At 38.0% G+C, this 12,983-nt stretch overlaps 1 protein-coding gene across 2 annotated transcripts; it reads right to left on the reverse strand.

The window, feature by feature from the left end:
- Nucleotides 1-3,875: 3,875 nt before the first annotated feature.
- c20h6orf136 (chromosome 20 C6orf136 homolog) lies at nucleotides 3,876-12,792 on the reverse strand. Of its 2 annotated transcripts, none has more exons than XM_055220809.2 (7): nucleotides 12,566-12,792; nucleotides 10,252-10,477; nucleotides 9,438-10,094; nucleotides 9,237-9,325; nucleotides 5,880-6,080; nucleotides 5,731-5,800; nucleotides 3,876-5,641 (listed from the first exon to the last, which is right to left on the reverse strand). In XM_055220809.2, the coding sequence occupies exons 2-7, from the start codon at nucleotides 10,348-10,350 to the stop codon at nucleotides 5,498-5,500; spliced, it is 1,260 nt and encodes a 419-aa protein (XP_055076784.2). In that variant the 5' UTR covers nucleotides 10,351-10,477; nucleotides 12,566-12,792; the 3' UTR covers nucleotides 3,876-5,497. The 2 variants fall into 2 exon arrangements, with proteins under 2 accessions (XP_055076784.2, XP_055076783.2); XM_055220808.2 differs by having other exon boundaries at nucleotides 10,252-10,491; nucleotides 12,566-12,791.
- Between the last annotated feature and the right edge of the window lie 191 nt (nucleotides 12,793-12,983).

Below are 12,983 nucleotides of genomic sequence, written 5' to 3' on the forward strand. Positions count from 1 at the left end.
TAATGAACCGTTATGTGTTTATTAACTTAGAATGAGACGTTTTTATCTACTTATACAGAGGGTCCCCTTATGTGGAAGTCGCCATTTTGTGTCGCCATGTTTCTACAGAAGCACTTAACGGACAAACTTTTTTACTAAGCTGTGTCCGACGATGACATGTTTTTCCGGTGGCGGCTACTGTAGCTTCTCTAAGCGCTTTGAAAGCGAGGGGTGAGCAGTGGACTGAGCCGTTGGTTGCAATTCGCAACCTCACCCCTTGATGCCGCTGAAATTTACACACTGCACCTTTAAGTACACTTAGGAAGTGTACTAAGTGTACAAACTCTCCATTTAATATACAAAAATTGTCTTTATTCATTAATAAATTTACGTACATCCACTGGCGGTTGGTGACTTTTCTTCCGAGGGGCACAAATTCAAAATTTGTGTTTGTTGTGTCATGTGTGTTGCTCGTCATATCAAAATATCTGTTAGTTGCGTCATGTCAAAATACGTGCCTGCTGCACACGTCGAAAGGATTTATGATAAAAAAGACGCACTCATTCACAAAATACTTGCAAGACTCTCATTTAACACTAAACTCTGATTACACATGAGATCAGGTGAGTTTTTGCCAAATGTAAGCGTCTCTTTTATCATAAACCCCTTTGAAGCGTCTACAGCAGGCTAAATACATGTTCTGACAAGTTTTGCATCATGCAGCCTCGAAAAAGAACTGAACACATCTATAAGGGTACTTAATTGATCTATTTTGATACACCATTTATTTCAGTACCTTAATTTTTTTATTGTATAAAGTATATTTATCTATTGCTGGTATTTAGTGCTCTGATGGAAAACTGTACGTTTAAAGAGCACCTATTTCATTGCTTAAACAACGTTATTTTGTGTATTTGGTATAATTTAATGTGTTAGTGTGGTTTATGGTTAGCACCAGATTTCGCTCTCTTCCTGAAACGCATGGGTTTGAAAAGCACTGTGTCCCTGATTGGCCAGCTAATCTGTACGTTGTGATTGGCCTGAATACCTCTGACGTCAACCGGAAATGTGACGCTCCTTACCATGTTTGAAAGATTCGCACACTAACAGGAGTTAACTTGCAGGCTGTGAGTCTGAAATGGGAGAAATTATGATAATGTCGATCTTCTCTACATCACCAATCTCAGGAAGTAAACTGTTGCCTACAATCTGTGTGTTTGTTGTAGTCCAAGAAAAGAGATTTACGTTGGAGACGATAACTAATTATACACACTTACACACCAAAGGAAATTTAAAAACGTGAATCGGACAATAGGTGCTCTTTAATGAGCCTATTTGTAGTGTATAACTGCGCTTTATTTAGCACAAAAAGTAACTACCGGTATGTAATAGTTTAAGTAACTATGCTAATATTTAAGTATTTTTGTACATTCAAGTATACTTTGTTTTTAACCTCCATTGGCAATATTGCGGCATGCAAATAGGATTGCTTGGTCCCTTTCTACATAGCCATGAAGACCATTTTGCCAATTTGTACACAAATACAAATGTGCACTAATATAATATACTATAATACACTTTAAGTATACTTAGTAAACCTACTATTTTCATGCACTTGATATACAAAAAATGTGTCTTTAGGACTTCTTGAGAAGAACTTATATCTAAGGGTGTTTTCACACCTAGTTCGTTTGAGCCCTTCAAACGCTCTCAGAGCAGTTCAAGGTGTATATGTGAACAAACCAAGTGATCTCAGAACCCCCTAAAAGGACCCAAAAGTGAACCGAACTCAGACCATGTCCGGAGGTGGTCTGAGTACAGTTCGCTTTTGGGTTCTTTTGTGGTTCGATTTGTTTTTGTGATGTGAAAACAATGAGGTCCTGGTCCACTTCGCGTGTCGTTTGGACATTGTATCAAAATCAACTGCTGCACAGAAAGCTGGGGTCTGAGTTCTTATGAAGTTGTGATGTGAACAAGAAAGGGTCTGAGATCACTTCAGTTCTGAAGAGGACAAAAAACTGGGTCCTCTTTTAAGTCCACTATATTGAACACCAAAAGGACTGAGGTCACATTAGACAAGTTCCTTTTCTGGTTTACTTAAAGTGAACTGGGTTTGGTTCTTTTAAAATGAAATATATGTAAAAACACCCAGTCACACCAAAAGCGCTTTAAACGCTTGCAAAAAGAGCATTAAAAGAGCTTAAAAAAAGAGCAGTGCGACGCGGCTTTTCATATTGCTAAGCAACCACCGAGTCAGCTGTCTTGTCAATCAAATATTGAAGCGTGAGCGCTCTTTTGCTGTTAACTGTCATATTAGCAGAAACTTTAAAAAGAGGGCGCTTGCTCTGACCTTGTTTGAGGGTGAGAGGTACACAAACACGCAGGAGAGAGTGAGCGAGTGAAGTCCGGTTCTTCAAAGCAACTGTAAACTTCCCTCAACACAACGTAAGGCCCGCCTCTCCCCTCATTTGATTGGACAATGGAAAGACTCGAATGACGTCGGGCGCTTCTCCGCTCTCAGCGCTTCTTCAAAAACTTGTGCGCGGCAGGCGGCAAAAAAACGCAAGACGCTCGGCGCGCATAAACAGCGCGGAAACGCGCCCTGCCCATAGAATGTCATTCAAAAAAGGTGCCTGCAACTGCCATAAACGCTTTTGGTGTGACTGGCCCCTAAATGCACTCAATTGTGCTATTTTGAAACACCTATTTCAGTACACTAAAAATTAATTCAAATGTAACTGATTTTTAGTATACTTTGTCAAATGCACTGAAGTACTAAAACTTGTACGTTTAATTAGTATATTTGTAGTATATACTGTAAGTTTTACACTACTCGGAACAAAAAGTAACAATGTACTAAAATGTACTTGCTGGTATATTTGTAGTATATTTTATTTTTACTTGGGTATATTTGTAAAGATTAATCATTCAACCCTGTTAACATGTTATTGTAAGAACGATGATCAACTGAAGTCAATTAGTTATTAAACATTCTTGGTGAAAAGTGCACTAAAATACACTTTTTAATAAGTACACTTAGTACATATACTATTTTCATGCACTAATTTTGTTCTTAATATAAAAACTAAAGTTTTTAACTCTCAAGACTACATCTAAGTGTGCTATTTTGAGACGCCATTTATTTCAATACATAAAAAATCAGTATTTACCGGTAGTATACTTTTATCAAGTGCACTAAGGCACTACTAAAGTAGAAATATACTTTTAAATATTATATTTGTAGTGTATAACTTTTACACTATTATTTAGCACAAAATAGCAATGTACCAAGAATGTACTTGCTGATATTTGAGTATATTTGAAGATTTTCGTTGCAAAACGATATAAACAACTTTTTTTTAATTATTCAGAAATCTCTTTTTTTGATTGTGCATTCCAATTGATTTCAATGCAACTGCAGTTGGTTTGTTTTGATTTAAACCTTCATAACTTAAAAAATACAGCTAAGTAGCACCATAAAACATAATAATAACATAATAATAAACATGTTTTGACAAAAATGTTAAAAATGGATTTATCTCGTTTTGCAACGAAACTCTTCATTTGAAGTACATTTTACAGGATATTGAAGACTCTAGATCAGTGGTCTCCAACATGTTGCCCACACAGAGTGCCCGCCAAAGCACATTCTAATAATAGTCTCAATTGTAATATTTATTTATTACATATTTTTTATCTTAGCTTGGCTTCTTTTATGTATGTTAACATTTTAAATGATGATAAAACATATCATTAAATAAAACAAAAAAGTAGACTATATCAGAAAGTAGCACTCCAGATTGTTTTATCCATTGTGGTCTTGCTCACAAAAAGGTTGGAGACCCCTGCTCTAGATATTACACAGATTCTTAATAACAAGACAAACAGAGGTTAAATATATTGACGTCAGTGTGCACTTTATTTTTCACACAACATAATCACACCATGTTCTTGGACCAGAATGAAGTCTGTTATTGTTTTTATACATGTATAGTAGTTTTATACCCACTGATAATATTTAAGTTGTGCATGGCTGGGTCATTTTTGACCCATGTTGGGTAAATATTACACAGACCACACCACTAGGTTAAAATCGGCCCAATGTTGGGTTGTTTCACCCAACTGCTGGGTTATTACAACCCATGGTTGCATAACAACAACCCACCATTGGGCATTTTTTAACCCAGTATGTGTTTTGTCCAATATTTACCCAACATGGGTCAAAAATAACCGAGAGTCAAGTTTAACATTTCATGCTTTGTTAATTTGCGATGGATGTGTTCTCACTGAGGTTTATCTTGTGACAGGAAGTCCACTAAAATGCTTTGTCTTGAAGGAAAGTCATTGGAAATGTTCTTGATTGAGGAACACATGTCGTTGCACCTAAAGCACCGACGCAAAGTCAATCGCTGAACTGATGAGTATAACAGAACAAAACTTAACAATTAACCTATAGTTGAAATAACCAATGCAATGGTGAGAATGTTTTACATATGCAAAAACACTTTTGTATAGGCGTTTCAAACTAATGTAGTCATTTTGTTTTGTTTTTACTTGGACGGCATGACATTTCTAAGACCAGTGCTGTATTTGGCATTATAATAATCCAGAACATTATACTGAATGACTGGCAAATAAGAAACCAGATTGATAACTAGTACTTGCAAAGGCAGCCTTCCATTATCTTGACACAATGAAAACACTAGGAGCTTGTTTTGGAACAATTGGTTGATTCAAATGATCTAATGAATATATAAATACAATATATATATACATATAAATCAAGACTTATGTACCATGCTATGGTCAATTTCTATTGTAATTGTTCCTAAAATCTGGATTTTTATGCATTAAAGCCATACCCACTAACTTAACAGCTATAACATACTGTCAGTCTTAGCAGATCTGCTTCTACTTATCTAAACTCAGCAATGAGTCGCGAGCTCATTTTATTTACCTGTACAGTAGGTGTGCGCGTAAAAAACAACCATAATTGTGCATTGAGAAAAATAAATATTTTTAAAGGGATAGTTCACCCAAAAATGAAAATTCTGTTTTCATTTATAAACCCTTGTGTTGTTTTAAACCTGTATGAGTTTCACTGTGTCCTCACCATCATTTATCAAAATATCTTCTTTTTTGGTCAGCATAACAAAGATATTTATACAGGTTTAAAACATGACACAATTTTTGGGTGAACTATCCCTTTAAGTGGCTTAAATGATGAGGGCTAACAGGTTATCCTTCCAAATAGTGCAATGTGTATTAAATAGACCTCTTACAATCCATCATTTACAATCCAAAACTTGTTTTATGAGCTGTTCTGTTGTTTTATGAGCTGATATTTTTAACTCGTTCATTTTAGTTTCTGTATTTTTTTCAAAGAAAAACGTCACAAACGTCTCATTCACTCGACTCACACAATAACATTAGTTTCTCTTTAAGCTCTTTATCAGTCTCGATCATGTGACCGCACACACATTCTCCTAAACGTTCCCTTTCCGTCCGTGTTTTCGGCTCAGGCTCGGGCTTGTCGGAGGGAGGACAGGAGGAGTGGGAGCAGGTTAAGTGCCGGTCGGTGTTCCTGAATGCCCAGAGCCACCAAAGCCCCCGCCAGCACTGAGGTGACTTTGGGGAGCAACGGAGGACGAGCCTGCATAACCTGCCAACCAGATGACAAATAAACATTTAGATCAGTAAAGTTTGCAAACGCTGCATTGTACCTCTGACATTATTAGAGAAGCACTTCACCTTTTCAACTTTATGACAGTGTATTCGTCCATCAGAGCCAAGATAGAAGGTGGAGAATGCATCGTATGTTCTGTAGAAAAAGGAGATCGATGTATTTAATCGCACAGAAGGACACAAGTAGAGGTTTGATGTGATAAAGCATCTCCTACTTGTAAAGTTGGCTCTTGTCTTTCTTATAGAAGAACACCAGAAGGGAGTGGAAGGGGAGGCCTTTGACTCTCCAGCGAGCCTGGATGGAGCCGTCCTCGGGATGCTTGGTCAGCTTCAGCACTTCAAGCTGAGCCTCCGCATAGTAACACAGACACATCAGTCGCCAAAGCGTCAAAGTCAGCTGGTACACAACACGACCCCTTTGGAGATAAAGAAGAGAGATTTACCAATCATACCAGTCTCCCTACTGATAGTACAAGTTTAACCCAGTTGTGGTCGAGCCATCTGGGATGAAAATGTTACTGTAAATTACTGTAATATCCAGGAGCAAGTTTTGGAGGAATTCTGTAAATTAAAATGCATGAATCAGAAGCAATAATACCCAACAAATGGAGAAGGGACGGCTCTTTAAAAAACAAATAATGTTTTATTTGAATTTTTATGGGCGCATTTATAAGGATGGATGTGACAATTATCGAAAATAGTTTGACATTTTTTTTTTTTGACCTCGCATGGGTATATATTTAGGCTACCAAATACTGACATTTGATATATCATTATGGTTAAAAACTTTATTTTTCATGTTAAAGGACAAGTTCGGTATTTTACACTTAAAGCCCTGTTTTCAGATTGTTTATGATGAAATAGGAACAATTCTTCCTAAAATGCATTAAACTTTCGTTTACAAAGACGTGAAACTCACCGAGTAGTCAGGGGTGTTCACTGATATGCTCACACAAAACACGCTGCAAAAGATGCTTTCCAACAGGTTTTATCGAAGTTTTTGTCCAACTCTATTGACTTGTATTAGATGTGCTGTGAGGTATTACTCCGCGCCGGGAACTTTTTTGTATTCTTGCAATTGGCAAAGGTGGATTATCGCCACCAACTGGGCTGGAGTATTTATTATTCAAGCTCTCAGCGGAAGAATATACGGGTGTGAGGCGTTTGGAAAAATAGGTCCATAAGTTTACAACGAATGCTAAAACACCTGTTGGAAAGCATCTTTTTTTGTGTGAGCATATCAGTGAACACCCCTGACCACTCGGTGAGTTTCACGTCTTTATAAACAAAAGTTTAATGCATTTTAGGAAGGATTGTTCCAGTGCACCTATACACCCATTGTAGAGGTTGGACGTGAAACAATAAACACCCAAAAATTCTCGGGACAGCATCATATGTCCAAATTTCAGTCAAAACCGTTCTATTTCATCATAAACAATCTGAAAACAGGGCTTTAAGTGTAAAATACAGAACTTGTCCTTTAAAATTGACATTTGCATGGAATTTCACTGTACGCGGTTTTCCTTCGCTTTTTTTTTGGAAAAGTTTTGTTCACATGTATAGCAAATTTGTCAAAAACAAAAAATGCCATTGTATACATGTCTGGCCACTATTTGGCGATGTCTAAAGACGTAATACGCATGTGCATCACCATTTTCACATTTTTTTGTTTACGCAGAACCAATTATGGTTTTGTTTTCAAAAATTTTAATTTTTTTTTTAAGTTTTGTGCGTATTTAGACCCCCAAAAGCTTTGTTGTCATGTTGGGGGCAGTTCACATTTTGCGTCTTTTGCGTGCGCAAACACGTTATTTTGAATGTAAATGAACAAATATTTATTTACTTAATTTATTGTGTGCGAATGTACGAGGAAGAAACAACGTTATGTTTGTGGAATTTCTCCATATGGATGTAAAAATTATGGAAAATAGTTTGAAAACTTGAAGAGAGACATCGCATGGTTATTTAGGCCATCAAATATTAACATCTGAGATATCATTACGGTTAAAAACTTTTGCTAAAAACTTTATTTCTTCAAGGAAAAATGTACATTTGCATGACATTTTTCTTAATGTAGTTTTGCTTCACTTTTTTAGAAAAGTTTTGCAAACAGAAGAACAGAATGTTCACGTTTTGAAGATTGTGAAAAACAAAAACAAAAATGCTGTTGAACACATGGCTGGCCACTAGTTGGCAATGTCTAAAGACGTAACACGCATTTGCATCACCATTTTCACAAATTTTCATGGAATTTCTCTGTATGCAATTTTCCTTCGCTTTTTTATAAAAATTTGTGAAAAACATATAAAAATGCAAGACTTTTATTGGCTTTGCATAAACTACAAAAATGCTAATTTGCGAAAATAGCACATCACCATTTTCACAAATTTGCATTTTTGTAGTTTATCCAAAGCCAATAACAGTCTTGTTTTCAAAAACGTTTTAAAGTTTTGTGCATTTTCAGGCACCCAAAAGCGCTGTTGTCATGTTAGGGGCAGTTCACAATTTGCGTCTTGTGCATGCGCCAATATATTATTTTGAATGTAGATGCACGGCAAGCAGGCTCAAAAAGAGAGCAATGCGTTTGTGACATGCTCTTTTTTTTCCAGGTGCGTCGGACTCGGCGCCACAGCCATTTGAAAATACTTCAACTTACCAGAATGCTGTGTCGGAAAAAAGGAGGAAAGCGGCACAGTCACATTTCACATCTAAAACTGCGTTGAAAATGTGACAGCCCCTTACGGTGCATTCACACCAGCAGCGGTAGAGGCGACAAAAACGCGCTATTCGCGCATAGTTGGACGCTTGAACATTTGAGTTTACTCGCTTCATTGGCACGTAAAATTCCAGAAATTTGTGTCATGGGAGTGGCTTCTGCTGAGACTCCTCTCGCTTCCTGTAATCACGTCACTACTGCAGCAAGGTCCTGATTTGTTAATGCGGCGCGGAAATCCCGATGCCTAATCGCGTCTTTGCATTGACTTAACATGTAAATCACTCGCGATTGCCGCCTCTACCACGTCTGGTGTGAACCCTGCATTTGTCTCGTATAGCCAGAAGGTCTGAACCATGGCCCATCCAAAAGGCCATATGACTGGCACATAAAGCAACCAATCAAGCTTCGCTTTGTGCCGCCCCATGTTTAGGGGCAGGGAAATGTCTCCACAATAACAGACCAGTGCGCAACCAGTAAATCATTGGTTCACCAATGAAGTTCATAACAACAATGGCAAACACGTTAAAATCTCTTTTGCTTCAAGGAAAACTCTGACGTCTTTTAAAGACTTGCAGGCAGACCGTTTAAGAAAGCGACAAACAGACAAGTCTTCCGGAAATTCTGTATAATTCAACCAATCAGAAGACAACTTTTAAAACTGCTGAAGTGTTTCCAGATACGTGAGCCGTATGCATCAGATGTTCAGCCAACAATCCGTGACGTCTGAGACTGAGACTGCTGTGCAGCCAATACGCATAAAAAGTGAAATTTGTCGTATAAACATATGATATAATATTAAAAATGACTCCTGGTCAGCTAAATGAGCCCTAAGACCGAGTAGATCACTGTGGGTTACCTTGTCTTGGTGTCCAAAAGACCATTGATGAACACAACATCTTCAGAGTATATGCTGTAGTCGTGATTTTTCACAAAGAAATTTGGCAACTGAAAAACAATACGTCTCAATAAACAAGCAGCCATGGATTCACATTGACACAAACCAACAATGTATCTATACTGACACCGTCAAGTATCTTGAGTGTCTCCAGTGTCTTACCTCTACCCTCAGTTTCTCAAACATCTGGGCTAGTTTTTCCTCATTCTCCATATCTCCCTGGCTGGAGTATTTGTCCACGCTCTGCATCTCAGCAGGGCTACAACGCACAACTCGGAGGGCTGAATTTAACCGCTGCGCTTCCTCTACGTTTCTCTTCTCCAAGTGAGACTCCATCTCAGGGCAGTGGAAGCAATAGAAACGAGATCCCAAAATGAACGGGGCGGGACATCCCTCCATTTCAAACAGACTCCTGAATGATCCTCTCTCCCTCGGCTCGTTCTCAGTCCCTACCTTTCCGGTAATGCAAATATCATCCTCTCTCCTCCCATCGACAGTGGTTAAAGGAAAAAGCAAGTCAAAGGTTCCGTTGGGTCCCAAAGCCAGGAGCTCGCTCAGTTTGGTTTGCCCGAGCAGGGGCACCTCCACCATGGCGTGCTCATTCGTCTCAGCGGGTTTGAGGAGGACACACAGGCTGATGGGTTCCTCCCACTCCTCATCCTCCAGGCTGGCAGCTCTGTTCGGCTGACAGGCATGGTGGAATGGATGGGAAAGCGATGGGAGATTGACAGGCTGGTAGCGAAGACCGGTTGGGGGAGCCAAGGCCCACGATGCACTGCTCAGGTTCCTTCCGTTGTCATGAAGGTGAAACTCGGTTGTCTGCAAATCAAACATACATATTTGCTACCAAATGTATACATATCAGGACCTTTTTAAAGCTTTTCTATCATTTTCTCTGAGAGCGTACCTTCATACACTGATTCCAGTGCATTATCATATGCCGTACAACATTCCCATCAGTTATAAAGGTGTTTACCTGACATAAATTCCAGCACTGTTTTGTCATTGGTTGTCTGCCTCCATGGTTCTTGACACACCCCACCCAAAGAGAAACTCCCCCTCGGCACACAGCCATTCACGTCAGGATGCTGAAGCAACCTCAATGCAGACTCAGTGCAATGACATTATTATCCACAACCTCAATGAGGATAAGAAGGGAATTCTCCCTTTTACGGTGGAGGCCTCCAGCCACTCCCTCACGTCTGGCAAGAGAAGGCTAGAATCAATACAGAAAATATTATATTGTCTTATTGTACCTATAAGAACAGATATTTAGGTCTACATAAGTCATTAAAAAAATCATATTTATTTATTGAAGCAAACAATAGAAAACAATGGATTTAGTACAGATTAATAAAATGAGGCTTTGTTAACATTAGATAGCAACATTAGTTAACTAAAATAAACAATAGTTTTATCATTTATTAATCTTAGTTATACCATGGCTTTTGAATGCTTTATTCTGATTGGTTGAGGATTGTTCCAAGATGTGTATGCATTATGTAAGGAATAATAGACGATGGGCCATTAAATTGAAGAAAATAATGCACACCCAAGGTGGTAATGCGGCACGATGTGAAGCGGAGTGCCATTACACCACGGGTGTGCGTTATTTTCTTCAATTTAATGGCCCATCGTCTATTATTCCTTACCGGAGTCAATTATCAGTCCATCCAGAAAAACTGGATTATGTGATCGCATGATTCCACGCATAATATGCCAAAATCCGCACTTTCGCAGCATAAATTGCAGATTTCCGTGCTCAAAATATGTGGTGCTTGCATGATTTCATAATCCCTGCATTTTCGTAGCAAAAATCACATATCTTAGCAGAAAGTTGAAAAATTTTGCATTTACTTTACACAAGCGCATCCATGTCCCCTGTTGCCATGGAAACGTTATGAAGTGGCGTGATTATGTGATGTGAACATCATTGAAAATCTGCAAAAGCTGCAAACAGTTTTTGCAAGTTCCTGCAATTTTTGCAAGTTCTCGCAATTTCCTCGCATAAAATTGCATAAATATCCTGCATATTCCATCGCATTTTTTTATGAAAATGTGCCGCAAGATCAAGGATTTTTGCCCGCAACAATCACAAAAAAACTCTGGAAGGACTGAATTATTCCGCTTATACCACAGTTACCACTAACATTGCTCTGGTGCCTATTTTTAAGACATTTGACTAGTTAGGTGTGTGGCTATTGAAAAATAATGCATACCCATGGAACATTTCTCAACCAATCAGAATAAAGCATTCAACAGACCCGTGTAATAATTTTCAATAAACGCACACCTAACCTGTCAAATGTGTAAGGAATAATTGATGACGGGCCATTGAATTATAAGAAAATAATGCAATGGGTGTGCATTATTTTCAAATAATTCAAAATACCTGAGTCAATTATTCCACTTATACCACAAAAATTGCTCTGGTGCCTATTTTTAAGACATTTGACCGGTCAGGTGCGGTTTACAGAAAAATAATCAACACCAATGGAACATTTCTAAATCAGAATAAAGCATTTAACAGCCCCGTGGTATAACTAAAAATAACCTTAGCAATGTCTGTGGTAACCGGTATAGGCGTAATTGACTTTGGTCCTTTGTATTTGTATTAAAAGGGATAGTTCACCCAAAAATTTAACTTCTGTCATCATTTTCTTACTCTCATGTTGTTACAAACCTGTATAAATGTCTTTGTTCTGATGAACACGAATGTGTCAGAGTTCGTGAGCCCCATTCACTTCCATAGTAGGAATAGAACATACAATGGAAGCGAATGGAGCTCACGGTTGATTACAAACAATCCTTAAAGTATCTTTCTTAGTGTTCATCAGAACAAAGACATTTATACAGATTTATATCAACATGAGAGTGAGTAAATGATGACAGAATTTTCATTTTTGGGTGAACTATCCCTTTAACTAACATTAACACTAATGCTAACAAAATACGTAGTTGTTATTCATGTTGAATAATGCATGAATGAGACCTTATTGTAAAGTGATGCCAAAGCACTGCAGTACAGCTCAATAATACTTATATCAGACATTAAAATTACGTCACGTATTATACAAGTAACGTTAGATTACCAACTGGACAGATACTTGCAGTGTTGATGTTCAGCCTGACTGACACATGCACATCATACTTAAGTCACAAATCAACACAATCAATCAGAAGATCAAAGTTGATCAATTTTCTTGTCCAGATCATAATTTGTTAGTATTCATACATAGACATAAATATCAGACAGTTAGCAGTACTGTTTGTAAACATCAAATGCATACCTGATTAATGAATCGGATCAAAAACAGTGATGCGTCGGATCACGGGACAGAGATGTGAGAGTGTGTGTGAATCTGATTAACGCAAATATCTGTGTGATTTATAAAGAATAAAAACTGTTGTCACGTTAGACAAATGTCACTTCTCTCCCAATGTCCTTGCCCAGCCTTAGTGTGCGCCACTGCGCATGCGCTCATCACATTCTAGAAGCGGATTTGAACAGTTACAGCGGCAGCTAGCGGGGAATACGAGCTCCTGCAAGAGCCCTGCGCCGGTTATGATAGTTGGCCGATTTTCTTTTCAAAATACAAGTCTGTTATATACGTTTAATTTTGCGTTGATGCATTTTGTCAGACTTTATAAACAAATAAAATAAAATAAAATAAAATAAAATAAAATAAAATAAAATAAAATAAAATA

Source organism: Misgurnus anguillicaudatus, chromosome 20 (assembly GCF_027580225.2).
Source record: "Misgurnus anguillicaudatus chromosome 20, ASM2758022v2, whole genome shotgun sequence".
Lineage (NCBI taxonomy): Eukaryota > Metazoa > Chordata > Actinopteri > Cypriniformes > Cobitidae > Misgurnus > Misgurnus anguillicaudatus.